Genomic DNA, 18,219 nt, shown 5'->3' with positions numbered 1-18,219 from the left:
GAACCAGGCTTCCTGGAACTGGTTTGGGAGTCTTTTCCTGCCACGGTAGCTTGTAAATGAGAGCAGCAAAGACTCTGCTACCAAGAATCCCAAATGCTGCTGCTAACAGAGATCATCTGCAAAACAATTCCAGGACTACAAGGAAAATGACTTCCAAGCTGATTCTTCTTTCTGAAATTTACCTTAAAAATTATGGGAGTATGGAGAAGAGAATCCCACTATCTTCAAATGCTTAGGTTAAAAAGAATCAGAGAAACCCATAGGTTAATAGTGAAACCCATGTGTTAACAAATAATATCCCAATATTTTTTTTAGGAAAAACCTCATTACCTTTACTTGGTTAAATGACAAAATAACCAAATAAATGAGTCAAATAACACATTTATAAAAATAACCAAAATGAGTCAAAATAACTCAGAACAAATTAATAACACACGGACAGGAAATAATAGACTGAACCCCAGCTGATGAAAACTTGCTTGTGGACTCAACGTTAGTGATGGGGCAAACATTCATGACAAAGCTAGTAGTTGTTCCCAAGACTCTTCTTTCTTTTTGGGATCCTCAATTCAAAACATCCCAGCCAATCCTCTCTGTGTGTTCAAAACAGCCAGTGCCTCTCACAGAAGGGTGGGAGGGCCCACTTCAAACCTAAGGGAACATAATCCGACTCATCCTAATGTGAAACCTCGTGCTTCTGTTTCTACCTCAGCCCGAGTACTAACATAAAACTATGGCAGATGCAAATCTTTCTTCTTTCTTCTTTCTTTTGAAGATAATTAACCTTTACTAGTATAATCCCAATAATATGTTCTACTTATTTATTTGGAAAAATAGAAGCTAGGGACCACTGTTTATCCCATGACAGTCTGTTCCATGAGAAAACAGGAAAAAATCATTGTTTTTTTTTTTGAAAAATATAACCTTTAAAAATACTTATATTGGGAAGCTTTAAATAATACATTACGAAAATTGTTAAGGAAACTTTCTTTATCTACCTGTGTTGGTTCAACTTCTGGTGAGAATATAAGATGATAGAAAATCTAGAAGCCAAGACTTTTAGGGAATTAAAGAAAAGTAGCAAAATACATTGATTTGCAAAGATTTTGAATAAGAAACCTGGAATAGGATTAAAGAAGCAATGAGTTCCAGAAAATAAGCTAAGCACAAGTCAAGATAATCTACTACTAGAAGCAGGTCTACCATGCAATCCAGCGATCCCACTACCGGGTATCTGTGCAAAGGAAAAGAAGTCACATCAAAAAGACATCTGCATGTATATGTTTATTGCAGCACAGTTCATAATTGCAAAGATATGAAACCAACCTAAGTGCCCATTGACCAACGAGTGGATAAAGAAAATGTGGTATAGATACACTATGGAATACTTCAACCAGAAAATAAAGAATGAAACAATGTCTTCCACGGCAACTTGGATGACGCTGAAGGTCATTATTCTAAGTGAACTAACTCAGGAATGGAAAACCAAATAGCCTACGTTCTCATTTATAAGTGGGAGCTAACCTATGGGCACACAAAGGCATACAGAGTGGTATCATGAACTTTGGAGATTCAGAAAGGAGAGGATGGAAAGGGGTATGGGATTTAAAAAACTACATATTGAGTACAATGTATACTACTTGGGTGACAGGTGCACTAAAATCACAAAGTTCACCACTATACAATTCACCCATGTAACCAAAAACCACTTGTACCCCCAAAAAAGCTACTGAAATTAAAAATAAAATTTAAAGATAATCCAAAAAGGGAGTAAAAAAGTCCTGTGAAGGATCATTAAGGAGAGAATAGCTGAAGATAGCCTGACTAGCTGTGTGACCTCAAAAAAATTAATATATTTCATGTAATAATTGCGCTTTACACTGTCTCCATGTTTTTTAAAGTATGTAGCACATTTGCAAAGCTTTTCATAAACAGGTAAGAAAAATATTTATTTTTTTTTAACTTTTACTTTAGATTCAGGGGCACATACAAGTGCAGGGTTGTTATATAGGTAAATTCGTGTCATGGGGGTTTGTTATACATATTATTTCATCACCCAGGTACAAAGCCTAGTACTCAATAGTTATTTTTTTCTGCTCCTCTCCCTCCTCCCGCTCTCCAACCTGAAGTAGTCCTCAGTGTCTGTTGTTTCCTACTCTGTGTTCTTGAGTTCTCACCATTTAGCTCCCATTTACAAGTGAGAACATGTGGTATTTGGCTTTCTATTCCTGTGTTAGTTTGCTAAGAATAATGGCCTCCAGCTTCATCCATGTTCTGGCAAAAGACATGATCTCTTTCTTTTTTATGGCTGCATAGTATTCCATGATGTATTATATGTACCACATTTTCTTTATCTAGTCTATCATTGAATGGCATTTAGGTTGATTCCATGTCTTTGCTACTGTAAATTGTACTACAGTGAACATTCGCATGCACGTGTCTTTATGGTAGAAATATTTATATTCCTCTGGGTATATACCCAGTAATGGGATTGCTGGGTCAAATGGTAGTTCTGGTTTTAGCTGTTTGAGGAATCACCACACTGCCTTTCACAATTATTGAACTAATTTACACTCCCATCAATGATATGTAAGTGTTTCTTTTTCTCCACAACCTTGCCAGCATAGATTATTTTGAGAAAAATGTTTATTTACCTGGTAATAGTATACATTCTAGCAAATGATTTTTTAAGTCAACATTCAACTTAGATTATTTAACATTAAAAAATATTTTCTAAATTATTATCTCTTATGGGAAAAAATTTTATTTTTACATTTGAACTGGAGGCTCCATGCTGGTGGCGTTCCAAGAGTAAATCTGTCATTCTAGATTTAAACAATAACCCAGCAATTATTGAGAAAGAAATTTTGTCAAATTTTTACTAAGTAGACTGGCAAGGGTAAGGATTACTTTGAAAAAAACTGAGTTTGACCAGAGAAATGTCTTTTTGGGGTCTTACATATATTTGTAATTTTAATTTACATAGAATATATATATAATAACTAATAATATACATATATAGATATATACATAGCAAATTATCACAAAACTCAGCTACGAAAAACAACCAGTATTTAGTATCTTCCCTTCTGAATGTTAAGACTTTGGGAGTTGCTTGGCTGGGTGTCTCCAGTCAGTCCCCTACCAGGCTGAAATCCAGGGCAAGGCTGTGGTTATCTCAAGGTTTCCTTTGTGGGGATCCACTTCCAAAGCTGCCTCACCTGGCTGTTGACAAGCCTCAAGTCCTCTCCAACTATTAGCCAGAGACTTCAATACCTTGCCATGTGGGTCTCCCTATAGGTCAGCTTACAACATGACAGCTGGTTTTCCTCTGAATAGGCGAGACAGAGAGAGAGAGAGAGAGAGAGAGAAAGAGAGAGGTGCTCAAGATAGAAACCACAGTCTTTTTGTCACCTAATCTCGGAAGTGATATCCTATCCTTTGTATTCTGTTCATTAGAAGTGAGTCCACAAATCCAGCCTACATGCAAGACGAAGGGATCACACAGGAATGTGAAAACCAGGAGGCAGAGGTTACTGAGAGTATTGCAGAGGTTGTGCACACATGCACATGCATGCATGTATGCATGTACATGTATATGATCGTGTATATGTATACCTACTCATACACTCATATTTAAATACACACATGCACATGTGTGCACATACACATATATATTTATGCATGTGTATATCTATATATTTCTAGAGTATTTATGCTTCGAATGCCTGCCTCTCATATCATATGTGTGATAATATGTGGCATTCCTGCTAACATTCACAAGACTTCTCTGTTAGTTTATTTTGTTAGAGAATAATTTTCAATAATGATCACCAAGTCTAAATTAAGTGAAGTGAGGAAAGGGTTAGTAACTTCAGTGGCTTCAGGCATAATGGAAGTTAACTTCTATAAGTTATTGGACTTTTCCATTCTGTTCCATCTCTAATTTCAGGCTAGACTACTTTGTCCCTGGCTCCATGATTTAGAAAGGCTGCTTTGGACCTCCTCACTGGAGGAGAAGCAGTGCTTACTGGAGATTTTACCTCCTCATCTTTTTCACACTCTTTACCTAGGGCCCTGAAATGACAGGCATGTGCTCCCCTAGACCCAAAGGATAAGCAAAGGGTGGCTGTTTATGAGGATGGACAGAGCTTAGACATGGAGACCCATTATTCTTGGGAGAAAATGTGAAATCACACTGAAACTGTCCTGGTTTGGAATTAAAAATTATTATTATTGTTATTATTTTAGTTAAGCTGAAGTTGTGTCTACAGGCATCTAGCTTTTCCAGCCAGTGAAGGAATGTTTACAAATCTGAACCAGTTTCTGTTCCTATAAAGGTAGATATTTGAGAGATTGTGCACAAATTTTGAAAGAGATGAGGTGCATATGGAAGAAATGGAAGTGGCTGCTTTCCTGAAAGAGCTTAAGAAAAAAACTGCATGTAAGCTGTGTTTCTTCAGAACTTTGATGGCAAAGTGTCGCATGGGTTTGGAGTAAAGACAGTGCTTCTCCTATCAGCTCACAACCCATCACCACTCTAATAACTCAAAAAAAAAAAAAAAAGTTGATACTTAGAACATCGGGTCATAGCATCCAGGGCATGGACCCTAGAGGCTAGCAAAGGGCACTTGGGGTTAGAGAAATGAAGTTTATTTCAATACTCTGAAGGGCAGCAGGCATTAGCCAGGAAGAGAAGGGCAAGAGAAGACAGCTTTGCAGGTTGCTGCAAGATGACTTGAGGCCACTCATTGGTGACTTCAAGAAATAAATGGCAAACACTTTATAAATCCAGCTTGCAGAGCTTTATTCATTGGCATTTGGAGGTTAAAAGCTAAGCAATGAATATGAAAAGACAATTCACATAAAAAAGTACAAATGACCAATAAGCTTTTGGAAAGATAGTAAACTGTGCCAAATAAATATAAAACAAAACATTGAGATTAAAAGTTTCTCCAATTAGATTGCAAAGTTCAAGAAAATTGATATTGAATAGAGGAAGATACCCTATCCAGAAAGGGGCATTGTCATATATGATCCAATAATCTCATGATGGAATTTCAGCTACTGGAATAGTAGTAATCCAGGTGTGCAAAGACATCTGTTACAACATTGTTTGTCATAGCAAAAACATGGACAACATAAGTGTTTATCAATGGAGTAATAAGTAAATAAACTGCAAGATACATTACAATGGTACATAATGCCACTATTCAATTTTGTAATTCTATGTACACTGACTTGAAAAGATGGAGGTTCATGAGATGGTAAAGAGAAAAATGAAAAATAAGAACAAATTACATGGTTTAATCTCATTTAATATCTACCTATATACACAGAAGCAAAAGTTAGCCTACCACAGTTTCACGATGCTGGCAAATGATACTTCTGAGACAGAGGATAGCTTATTACTCACAGTAATGGCATACACAAAATATTAGTATTTCCACCAGTTCTCCTATCTACAATTTCCAGAGGGCAATGTGAAATGGGCCAGATGATATGGGCACATAGAGTGGGTTGTGTTACAGAAGAGGAAAGTTGAACTTAAGGAAGCCAGACCTTTTACACTAGGCAGTAAGTTGCCAGAGCTTACCTTTATAATAAGCAAGGGAGACATTATCTTTATTATACTGCTGAGTATAAAAAACAAAAACAAAACACCTACTCTTTGCTCTGAAGGTAGACACTATATCTACCAAGGCCGTGGGTAGACACTGTAGCTTCAAAAACTGTTTGCTGTACAAATGTCCTTGAAAATGTAGTCCTTACCAAAGGCAGTTAGTGGCTTTGCTTATGCTCAATAACAGGAGATATTCCTGGAGAATTTTCCCTCAATATTCCATTGTTATTTGCATTTTACATAAACAACAAAAAGAATTGTAGCTATCAAATAAAATGGGATGTTATTTTATCTAAACTTACAACAATGAAAATTTTGATAACCTGGTCATTGAATATCATAAAAACATGTTTTTATTAATTTTGAATATTTTTATTAATTTTTTTCTTAGAGACAGGGTCTTGCTTTGTTGCCCAAGCTGGAGTAAAGTGCATGATCATAGCTCACCACAACCTTGATCTCCTGTCCTCAAGTGATTCTCCCGCCCTGGCTTCCAAAGTGCTGAAATTATAGGCATGAGCCACTGTGCCTGGCCAGATATATCTTTTTATACACGTGATATAAGAATATATATATTGATTGTGGCCAATATATTGTTTATTCTATGCTCATTTTACACAGTAGAAAATGAGTGATAATGATCATTTTATTTAATACGTGTTTTTTACTCAGAAAAACAATATCTAGATTGATAACAGGAATTATTCAAGAAAAAATTATATAAAGAATATTTTTAAATTATGTAGCTTTAATGATAGCCATCACATGCATATTTTTTTCTCACTAATTTTTTACGGAAAATTTATTCTTAAATACCTGTTCAATACCAATAGAAGAATCTTTTACTTTGTAAACAATACACACTACCTGTATAGGAGAGTTAATTAAATAAAAGATTTTTTTGAACTGAACTTCCAGCTTTTACTATTGAAGCAATTGAGGCCCAAAGACATTAAGTGATTTGAAGGTGGCCAACAACTAGTTAATGTCAGAGCTGAGACTAAATCCCACATGCCCGGACTTGGAGCAGAGGATTCTTTCTTCTCATCCAAATCCACATACATGATATTATAGAGCTTTCAAACTGGGGTATGCGTACCCCTGCAGGCAATGGCAGCAAGCCAGGGAGGTAAAGCCACAGGATAAACACAGGGTGTCTTGCTTCAGTGTAAATATTACACAAAGATTTGAGGAGAGTTAGGGGAACCACTTTATTTTTATATTAAAACAAGATTGATTGTAAAGAAGAATGCATATTTTACATGAATTTTAAAAATTTCAGGCTGGATTCCTCAGGCTATAATCCTACTCCATGGAAGTAAAATTTTCTCTGCTCACTCTACTAGGAATAATTCTTTTGTAAAAATTTCATGTCACCAATGTGAGAATGGCTGAGAAGGAGGCTTTATCGAAAAAAATGCCTTCATTAACCTCCATCCTTGACATTCCATAATTAAATTTGCTTTATTTTAGCCTTTGTGATCTGTTAATTTTTTCCTGAAGAAGGAACATGTTAAGACCTTATGATAAATGAGTCTTGAGTTCCTTTCCCAAGAATAGGGTTTTTTAAAATTACCTTTTTAATATAAGGTGAAATGCTAAAAATAAAGGAAAAACATTTTAAATGTGATTAATTAACTGATGACTAGTTTACATCTGCAAGATGCTCTTTAAAACTATTTTGCATATGATTATAAAGTCACATTTGTGTAATGTAGAAAACTGAACAAGTATTGTACATTTTAATTTTTTTATGTAGCATATTCATGAATAATATTTGAAATGCTATAACACATATTGACAGCAAAAATGGGCCAATAAATTATTATATATGCCTTCTCAGTGGACTATTTCTCACATTTGAGTTTTATTTCTAGGATAGAAACTACTTAAACAATAGTTTATCTCTTTTTTTTTTTTTTTTTTTGAGACAGAGTCAGCTTACTGCAACCCCTGCCTCCTGGGTTCAAGTGATTCCCCTGCCTCAGCCTCCCAAGTAGCTGGGATTACAAGTGTGTGACCACACCCAGCTAATTTTTGTATTATTAGTATTTTGTATATTTAGTATTTTTAGTAGAGATAGGGTTTCACCATGTTGGCCTGGATGGCCTCCATCTTCTGACCTTGTGATCTGTCTGCCTTGGCCTCCCAAAGTGCTGGGATTACAGGAGTGAGCCACCATGCCTGGCATCAAAATAAATATCTTGATGCAATATTTTTTAAAAAATCAAAATGTATGCAAATAACACACATGATGAACAAAATGTCAAACTTTTAAATAGAGACATGATAAGTAGTACTGGCTTTTATCCTTTTGCTTCAAGTTCCACGGAGACTCTGCAGGGCACCTCCTCGACCCCCCACCCAGAACATAAGACCAGTGGTCCTCACACACATCTAATTTTCAGAAACCGAAATTTTCTGATATTCAAATCTTGAATCAAAGCGATGATTACTGGGTGACTGCGGTTGAGGCGCTCTGACCTCCTCCTGGCCTCGGACGTAGCTGATCCTCCTCTTCCTGGCATCCACCGCGCGCAGGGGTAACATGTGTGTGTCCAAGGCAGAAGCGTGGGTGCTGCAGGGCCATACGCGCAAACGTCACAGAAGTCAGTGTTTGGCTTCAAATATTCCCCATTGTGGATTGGCTTTCAGTCAACGAGAATGCAGTAACTGCTGGTAACCCAAAAATGAGCTGCGCGCCAAGCCAAGTCTCTCTTCCGTGTCACAGGCGGGAGCGGCCGGATTAATTACGCTGCCGCTGGCTGCCCATGTGTGCTGATGTCCTGGGACCAGATCCCGGTGCCCCGTGCCTTCCGATGCTGGAGCCTACGGAGAGCGTCCGAAACGGCCCTACAGAGCAGTAGCCGGGTAAGCGGCACCTGCATTCCCAGGCCACCAGCCCCTCAGGCCCCCTGCCCCAGGGCCCCAACTCCTTCTGAAGACTCCAGACAGGTACTGAATTTGGAGAGGAATTTCAGTAGCATGAAGATGGAGATAGGCCAGATTTCAAATTAGTTGGTTAACATAAATGGAAAACAAAGAGTCCAGCACAAAATTAGGATGTGAACAGCAATGAGCGGTGGCAAACCCCACTCTGCACCGCCTGGGCTGGAAGTGTCTGTTCTCCTGGGTGGGGTTTGAGGACTTCCCCATCCACAGTAATAGGCTCGCATTGACCTTTTGCAACTCAACATCTGCTGCATATATAATTATGGTGTTTTGGAGATTAAGTGAAATGGAGATTAAGTAAATTTTGCAGTCCTAATTCTCCAACGTGTGTGTGTGTGTGTGTGTGTGTGTATCCCTGATATATTGTCCCCAGCAAGTGTAATTGACACCTTGAAGAGAAACACTACTTGATGAACCCTACAAGCAGAGTTGAGAGCCGCTAAGGTAATGATTAAAAGAATATTTGGGTGGGAAAAAAAAATCTCAGAATTGTGACAGGTAAGACCTAGCAAGCTACCAAGGTTTTCTGGAGTTCTCTGACTCATCTGCAAAGTGGTGGTGTGGGGGTGGGGGCGTTTATTAAACGAACCTGAGAGTTCTGTGATGAATTGAAAGCTCCTCACACTAAGTGCTAACATGTGCCTGCGTGTTGCATGGAGGAATAAGAATTTATCATCAGAGAAGACATTTTCTTCTGTAGGTTTTAATACTGACCTTATTCTTCTAGGATTTAATAATCCTACCATTTTCAAACTTTTTTTGCCTTTGCTTCTAGATCCTCAGGCATTGGGTGGTGAAGGAAGCAGCTGCTGTTCTCCCCACACTAGAACTGTTCACATCCCAATTTTGTGATGAACTCTTTTTATTTTCCTTTCATGTTAGCCAATTAATTTGAAATCTGACTTTTCCCCCTCTTCAGGCTATTGAAATTTCCCTCCAAATTCAGTGCCTTTTCTGAGTGAGATCCTTCACCTGCCAATATAGTGCTGTAGATCGAAAATATACCTTCTTCAAATGCCCCTCTGCCTCCACTGTCCTTTTGTTCCTCCACCTCACTTGACAACCCTCCTCCTCTGTCTCCTTTCCAACATGCTTCCCTCTCCTTTCTCTCCATGTAGACACTTCATCATAATCTTCCTTAGACCCACTCTCCTCTGGTTAACTGATTCATCAGATCTGCACAGCTGCCGTGATGAGATTTCTGATGAGCTCCACATTTGCATTTGCAGCTTTCTGGTGGGTGCCTTGACCTGTATGTTCCACCAGGGCCTCAATCTCAGCATTTCTCAGCTGCATCTGTCTTCCCTCCTAGTCACCTTTCTGATCATCAAGTTGCCACATCATCATCATCATCACCTGTGACTTCCCTCCTGCTAAGTCTCTGCCTCCATTTACTTGCCAGTTCCCATTCATTCTCCTTAAACATGCCCCATGTCATATCTGTTCATTGCTCATTCACACTTGCCCCCACCCTGGGGCAGGCTCATTAGCTGGTGGACTTCATTTTCCAGAGGCAGTCTTGCTTCCTGTCTACAGTTCGCACTCTACCCCAGGACCCCATACACGTCACTGCTAGAGTCATCCTCCTGATGCCTAGCTTTCTCACGTTTTTTCAAGATCAAAACCCAGTAATATCTTCCTATTGCCCCAGAAGTGAGCACAATGCTGAACCACACATGTGTTACATGATTGAACAAACCAAGGGCACCAATAGAGGAGGAAACATGTTTGTGAAATAACTTGATATTCGATATTGTATAAAAGTGTTGCTATCGTTATCCTGGGAAAAAATCCGAATTAAACTTTCTTACATGAATTTTACCATATAGTGACCTGGAATATATATTCATATGTATGTACATATACATGTTTATATATCATCTAAAATTAAATGATGTTAAGTTAGAGTTCTCAAGGCCTGAAGAGGTTTTCTCTGAGCACTGATTAAGTACACACTTCTGATCCTAAATTTCAAAGTTGGCATAAATAATATGAGTCCAACCCACCTTTCTTAATTTATTTCTCACAATTGGCTCCTACATGCCTTTTACTTCAACCTAAGGCTGTACAGCCCCATATACCTTACACATTCTTCTGCTTCTTCTGTTTTGTGCATTTAGTCTCCTCTTCCACCAACATCCCATTTCTAATTTTACTTCAACTCTTAAGGCCCAACCTGACTGTCAGTTGTGCCCAGAAATCTTCCAGCAAGTCCAAGCTAACAGTACAGGCATGCTTCATTCTACTGTGCTTCACTATATTGTGCTTTGAAGATACTGGGGATTTTTTTTTTTTAATGTTACTATAGTAATTCTTTAAGAGACCACAAACTGTCCCTCTATAAGTTGGCAAACTTAATTAAATTCCTTTAGATGAAGGCATGTGACTAGTGAAACTGCGTGTTGACTGGGAACTGGAATTGTTCCACCACAGATTCACTGAAATATGAACTGGCACATTTTCATGTTTCTTGACACTTTGATATTAATATTTTGTATCAGATTCATGCAAAATTACTGATTGGAAAGAAACATGCTGTGATAAAAACTTGTATAAATAATTATGATAGTGATTTACATATTATGCTGATACATTCCATTTCTCTTTTACCTCATATTTTTTGAAATTTGATTTAAATCTTTAAATATTCATTCTATGGCTAAAATTTTCAAAATGTGCATACTTTCATGTGCTTATTGTAAAATACTAAAACATCACTAAAAATATATATTGCCTAGAAAGTGAAAGTCCCTCATGATCTCAAGTGATGACTTTGGCTAATAATTTGAAGAGTGTGCATTTTGTATACATATAAATACAACTTTTAACAAAAATATTGTTACACATATTATACTGCCAATTACTTTTCTATTTATAAATATATTTTAGATATCTTTAGATATCTAGATATCCATTTGTATTAGAGTTCTCCAGAGAAACAAAACAATAGGATATATAGAGATACATAGAAAAATGCTTATTATGAGGAACTGGCTCACTTGATTATGGAGGCTGTCCCACAATCTGCTGTGTGCAATCTGGAGCCCAGGAGAGAGCCACTAATGTCTTTTAGTCCAAGCTCAAAGACCTGAGAACTAGGAATGCTGATGTCTAAAAGCAGAAGATGGATGTCCTAGCTCCAGAAGAAAAAATGACTTCACATTCCTCTGTTTTTCTGTTCTATTGGGGTCCTCAGCGGCTTGGATGATATCCACCCCCCATTGTCAAGAGTGATCTTCTTTACTAAGTCCACTAATACTAATGCTAATCTCTTCCAAACACGTCCTCAGAAACACATCCATAAATAATGTTTCACCTGCTATCTGGGCATCCCCTAGTCTAGTCAAATTTATATATAAAATTAGCCATCAGACCACCTCTCTGTATTTTTAAACCACTTCACAGTATTCCATTGTGACATCACATGTCAATTTAGCATGCATTCTAATTAATGGGGACTATTTCACAACCACAGAAAATATATGCTGAAATAAGCAGTGATAATCACATTTGCCTGTGTGTTTGCACCTGTGTGTTTCTGAGTCCTGGAGGTAGAATGGCTGGATCAATTTAAAAGCACATTTATAATTTTAATAGATGGCTGCCACGTTTTAATTCTTCTTTAGGTAGGCTATAACCACCCCAAACACTATGCAAAGTTGTGACTGACTGTACATAGTAGAGGATGATAGCTGATATCTTTAAGTTAATATACCCAGATGAGAATGTCTAAGCCCAATCCAATGGGTTTTTCCAAGCCCCAGGTTTAGCTTGTGTAACTGGGTAACAAAACACCCTGATGGTAATGCCTACACCTGAGCCTATAAATGCTCCAAGCCCCTAGATTCTGCTTGCTTAACAAGGAGTCAAGGGAAGTTTGGGACTATAAATGTGCAGCTGCTCTCCATCACTAGGATACCTACCTTCCTCATTTCTGTAAATATGTTTGTTACAGTAAATATAACTCCTGTTAAAGTCTTCTACCAAGTAGCAAAACCACTGTCAAAATTTCATAAATCACTCAGAAAGATTTATAATTCAGTTATAACCTCACCATTCACAGCAAATCCAAGCTAAAATTTGGTGACTGTTTTGACTCTGATAATTACAATGTTTGTCAGATTCCAGAATTACAATGATTATACTTTTCACTTTTGTCACGTCTTGTTAGCTGTTCTTTTTCATGACAAATTATAGACAGACCATACTTTTTTCATATTATTTCAGGTCATGTGGCCTATTAATGTTATTTTATAATTTAGCAAAGGACTTTAAGGAAGAAAAGCAAAGGATTTAAATAGCTGTTGCTAAATTTTTATTTTTAAAACAAAACCTATGAGAATAAAAGTTGCTTCTCCACCAAAAATCCTCACAGCGTGAGTATGTTAGCAACTCATGAAAAATGAAGGCACCGTTGCTTGCCAAGCAAGGAAAAATGTATTTATTCATTTGTTCAGAGAAAAATGACATGTATTCATTCATTTTACATTTTTTGAGAACTTATGGCGTGCCAAGCATAATGTGAAAGGCACAAAAAAGAATGTCCTATAATAATGTACATTTTATCCTACTTCCTCCACCTCCAACCCTGATGCTGGGCGACTTCTATATAGGAAATCTATGAAACACTAATTCTTCGTGATCAAAGAAACATTTAAGAATAGTTATTTAAAGATCAAATTACCTTGCCTCATACAGAATAAAAAAGTTGCATTTGGTGTATATGTACACATACATATTTTTCTCTCTCTGATTAAAATTATTTAAACATCTGTGCCCAGGATTGAGGGTAATGAAATTCAACCACAAAGATGAATAAATAATATATAATTATAGTGTTAGCATTTATCAGTTTAGAATGGTTACCTCCATATTCACCTTTCTTTTGATCTTCTTGTAGACATTATTGTTATTGACTGCAAATGCCTCAGCTTTTTTGTATATTGGAATGTAGTTTGACAGATTAATTATATGTTATCAGGCAGTTGAAGATCAGCTAAAGATATGTGGCCACAAGAGGGATGATGATGTCTTTGAGCTGTTCCTTTCTAAAAAGTAAGTGTACTTAACAGAAAAAGTGGAAAAGTATCATGTTATCATGATCATGTTATAATGTTTCATAGATTCAAATGTTTTCATTTTTTCTCCTCAAGGACTGGGTAGGCAACCATACTCCAATTATTTTACCACTTGCTGGAGTCCACAGTTTTCTATCGGAGAGACAAGATATTGAAATTGATAAAAATAAAGATTATGGAAACAGGCTACTTGAATCCCAGCTCTGTCTCTTCCAGCTGCTTTGTCTCTTCCAGCTGGGTGATCTTGGTGTTATAAGTGAAATTTTTGGTGCTGCAAAAGAAGTAGCACTCAAATATAAATTTCCTCAGCAAGGCAATTTTCTATAGAAGGGTGCGGCTCACAGATGGAACAATGGTGAGCACTCACCTGGATAAGACAGGAGAAGGAGTACATATTCCTGATGGAGGATTGCCCCTACTGCTGTGTCATTCCCCTGCTGGCTAGGGTTACATGGCAACTGCACAGTCTAGACTAATCCTGAATGGCTATTTTAAAGGGAGCAGGGGTATGAGCTGGAGGGGTGGGGTGGGTTGTCTGGTGGGAAGAATAGTTACAGGCAGGTCAGAGCAGGTAGCCAGGGGTCAAAGCCGGTGACCAGAGCAGGTGACCAGAGCAGGTGACCGGCTTGAGTCAGGACAGAGCAGAGGGCACAGAGAACAGATGTGAACTACTGATTAGAACTGGTGGAAAAGGTTGTTTACTGAAATGACAAGGATGTCAAACTTTAAAATGGAGAATTAAAGAATAAGAGAACTGAACGTAACTGACATACTGATTCTTCAAACAGAAACTTGGGGTTCACTATATCTAACATTGGGTATATCATATAACCTCCCTGTTAGGATTGTCACATTTGACAAATAAGTATACAGGACAACCAGTTGAATTTGAATTTCATAGAAACAACAAATATAATTTTATTTAGTATAGTATGTCTCACACAGTAGTTGGAAAATTTGTTGTTTCCCTGAAATTCAAATGTAGCCCAATATCCCGTATTTTATCTGGCAACCCTATTCCCTGGGTATAATTATACTGCCTCATTCTCAGGGTTGTTGTGAAGCATAGGTGAGTTAGTAAAAGTCAAAGTTACTGCTACACAGTAAGCACTCTATGAGCATTAGTACAGTTAATATTATTACAATTATTAGGAATCATTATACCACATACTATAATAATAATCCCCATTATACTACAACCTCTAACAATCCCCATACCAATTTTACTGGTAAGTAGGAAAACCCCTCTCTTATATCAACAACCTACTTTGATTCCCCTCAAATTCCCCAAGGCGGTAGACAACAAATTGGGTTTTTCTATAGAGTAGAATGAGATAGAACCCAGGTATGAGAGGAAGAGGGAGTTATAAATAAGATTAGATTCTGATACTACAGTTCTCACTGGCCAATAAGTGACACTAAAGTTTGCATTTTAAGCACAATTACCCTATTTCTACATTCTAGTCTCCCTGCTTTGTGCTTTTTAATGCCTCTGAATTCTGTGTATTATTTTTAAATAGGTTTGATATATTTTTGCTCATATGTAATCTTTGGAGTTCAGCTTCTTATAAAGAAAATGCCTTAGTTTATCAATGATTTTAATCACTTTTATTTCTAGTGATTTGGGAAATCCTTTATTATTATATTCATTTTATTATAAATAAATATCTATGCTTATCAGTACAGAGAAAAGTGTTTATCTTTGTAATAGCTCTAAATCTCTTGGTAGTAAAGGAATAAATTGATGACCACTTTGAAATGTTTAAAAATATATTTTTTAGTATGGAACAGGTATGGGAGAGCATTCTGACATATTTAAGGTCATGCTTTGAGCCTCTCAATATAGGCCAGTTAGTTTTACAATAACAATAAATACTTCATGTGGTCAAAAGATTGCATCTTCCATGATTTTGAGAATTGTATACTACTAATCATTATAGTAGATGATATACTATCATCTACTTATAGTAGATAATAAGAATAGCTTTAAAATACCAGAAAAATTGAGATATTGACCACCTGACAGTGGATAATTAATGGTCTCCTTGTGAGAAGGACAACACCTTTTACATTTTAAGGATACTAAGTTACCATTTCATCTAGCTGTGGACAAAAAGTATTTCCCAGTCCAGATGCCAATACACTGGTATACTGGGTTATTTGCATAAGTTTCTGTTGACTCTGGGAAATGGAAGCATCTTACTGATGTGTTCTTGAGTAATCAGGGAGAACGTACATTGCAACAAGATGTTGAAAATTATTGTCAGCATGAGTCATAGTAATCGTTAGTAGAATTACCTCTTATTATCATTTGACTGGCCTCACCTTAGAGTGTAACAGCCCGTTATTGATTTAGGACACACTTATGTGCAGAATAAACCCTTCTGACAAGAAGGAGTTAAAGTACCATTGAAAAGTGAATTTACATAATGTTAGATGTGGGCTTGTTAATTTTTTTCATTAAATTTAAAAAAAGAAAAAGCTGAATTTATTACATTACCTAATCAATGACAATTCAACGTTGATATTACCACTACAAAAAAATTAGTGAAAGTAACAACACAGTTAATACTTTAACATATTAGTGTATTAAGATAACTTTGGGGGTGGGCACAGTGGCTCACTCCTGTAATCCTAGCTATTTAGGAGGCTGAAGCAGGTGGATCACTTGAGGTCACGAGTTGAAGACCATCCTGGCCAACATGGTGAAACCCTGTCTCTACTAAAAATACAAAAATTAGTTGGGCATAGCGGTGCATGCCTGTAATCCCAGCTACTCAGGAGGCTGAGGCACAGGAATTGCTTGAACCTGGGAGGCGGAGGCTGCAGTGAGCTGAGATCATGCCACTGCACTCCAGCCTGGGTGACAGAGTGAGACTCAGTTTCAAAAAATAAAATAAAATAAAAATCTTTTATGGGAATTCCTCCAAGTGGGGCATTAGATACTCTAATGTAGCCATGTAATGACTTCTTTACTATTTATCGTGGGAACAGATGAAGTTAACATACTCTCACTATTGCCCATTGCAATATTAGGGTACCCCAAGGTCCAAGTACTCTTTCCCTGAAATAAGCTACATATCTACAGTGAGAATGTATTATTATTTGTGCAACTTTCCGACTACAAGTTGCTTTGAGGCCACACGAGGTGCCTTATGCCTGTAATCCCAACTCTTTGGGAGGCCAAGACAGGTGAATCACCTGAGCCCAGGAGTTTGAGACCTGTCTGGCCAACATGTGAAATCCCATCTCTACAAAAATTATCCAGATGTGGTGATATGTACCTGTGGTACCAGCTACTTGGGAGGCTGAAGTGAGAGGATCACTTGAACCTGGGAGGTAGAGGTTGCAGTGAGCTGAGATTGAGCCACTGTACTCCAGCCTGGGCAAGAGAGTCAGACCCTGTCTAAAAATAATAACAATAAGTTGCTTTGGAAGAGTCTGAAATATTTTGTTGTGCCAGAGAAGTGCTAAGAAACCAATGGTACATATTAGAGAGACACAAGATTCTGCTTGAAAAGTCTTTTATAAAGGGAGAATTTGATAATTGTTTTAAGCGATAAAGGATTAAGAAAAACTCTTGAAAATTCAGGGAAGATGGGAAGGAGAATGAATGAGAAAGAAGAGGAGGAGACAGATATTCATTACAGAAGAATAGCAGCTAATAAATGTAAAAAGAATAAGAACATTAAAAAATCATTTTATAATCCCAAATCTATTGGCTCAGGTAAGGATCATCAAGGAAAGCTAAAGCTATTGAGTAAAGAGTTGTCAGGGAACAAGATATACACATGATCTCAGATATTCACCTCATGAAAGACTTTCCAATTATAAAATTTGTACTTTTACAGTGGAGAGAACTGGCAGACACCATCTTAACCAAATGACTGAATTTAGCTTCCTCAAGAGTGGGACAGACTGAAACCATTTGCATCCTTACGTGATTCATTAATTACCACCCATGTAAATGAGAGCTAGACATGATCTTCCTTGCATTTGATCATTGGGAAATAATTAAAAAATCAATAATGTGAGACATTCTACCAGAGAATTATACTGGACTCTACAAAAAGCTAATGTCTTTTGGTTTTTGTGTTGTTTTTGTTTTGAGATGGAGTTTTGCTCTTGTCGCCCAGGCTGGAGTGCAATGGCGTGATCTTGGCTCACTGCAACCTCCATCTCCTGGGTTCAAGTGATTCTCCTGCCTCAGCCTCCCAAATAGCTGGGATTACAGGTGCATGCCACCATGCCTGTCTACTTTTTGTAGTTTTAATAGAGATGGTGTTTCAACATGTTGGCCAGGCTGGTCTCAAACTCTTGACCTAAGGTGATCCACCCACCTTGGCCTCCCAAAGTGCTGGGATTACAAGCATGAGCCATGGCGCCCAGCCCAAAAAGCTGATGTTAAGGGAGAAAAAGAAAAGAAAGTGCCTACCTTTAAAAAGACTAAAAGGTTATGCCATCCCAAAATGCAATGCATGTATGTTGATAAGATACAAGATTTAAACAAACCAAAAGAAATGCAGGATCAACAGGGAAATTTTGAATATGAATGGCATATTAGAT

General features: G+C 37.4%; 1 protein-coding gene across 1 annotated transcript in view; it reads left to right on the top strand.

Moving 5' to 3' along the window:
- The window catches only part of LRRC72 (leucine rich repeat containing 72), a 160,763-nt gene that overhangs the window by 104,755 nt on the left and 37,789 nt on the right, over positions 1-18,219 (top strand). Inside the window, exons 2-3 of the mRNA XM_032286727.1 lie at positions 8,355-8,494; positions 13,557-13,630. Of these exons, the coding sequence (XP_032142618.1) occupies positions 8,405-8,494; positions 13,557-13,630 (164 nt within the window). The 5' untranslated portion in view covers positions 8,355-8,404. The remainder of the gene's footprint in view (positions 1-8,354; positions 8,495-13,556; positions 13,631-18,219) is intronic.

Source organism: Sapajus apella, unplaced genomic scaffold (genome assembly GCF_009761245.1).
Source record: "Sapajus apella isolate SASKATOON/1434 unplaced genomic scaffold, GSC_monkey_1.0 scaffold19, whole genome shotgun sequence".
Taxonomy (NCBI): domain Eukaryota; kingdom Metazoa; phylum Chordata; class Mammalia; order Primates; family Cebidae; genus Sapajus; species Sapajus apella.
Note: the sequence above shows the minus strand (reverse complement) of the source record. Positions and strands in the feature narration are given on the sequence as shown.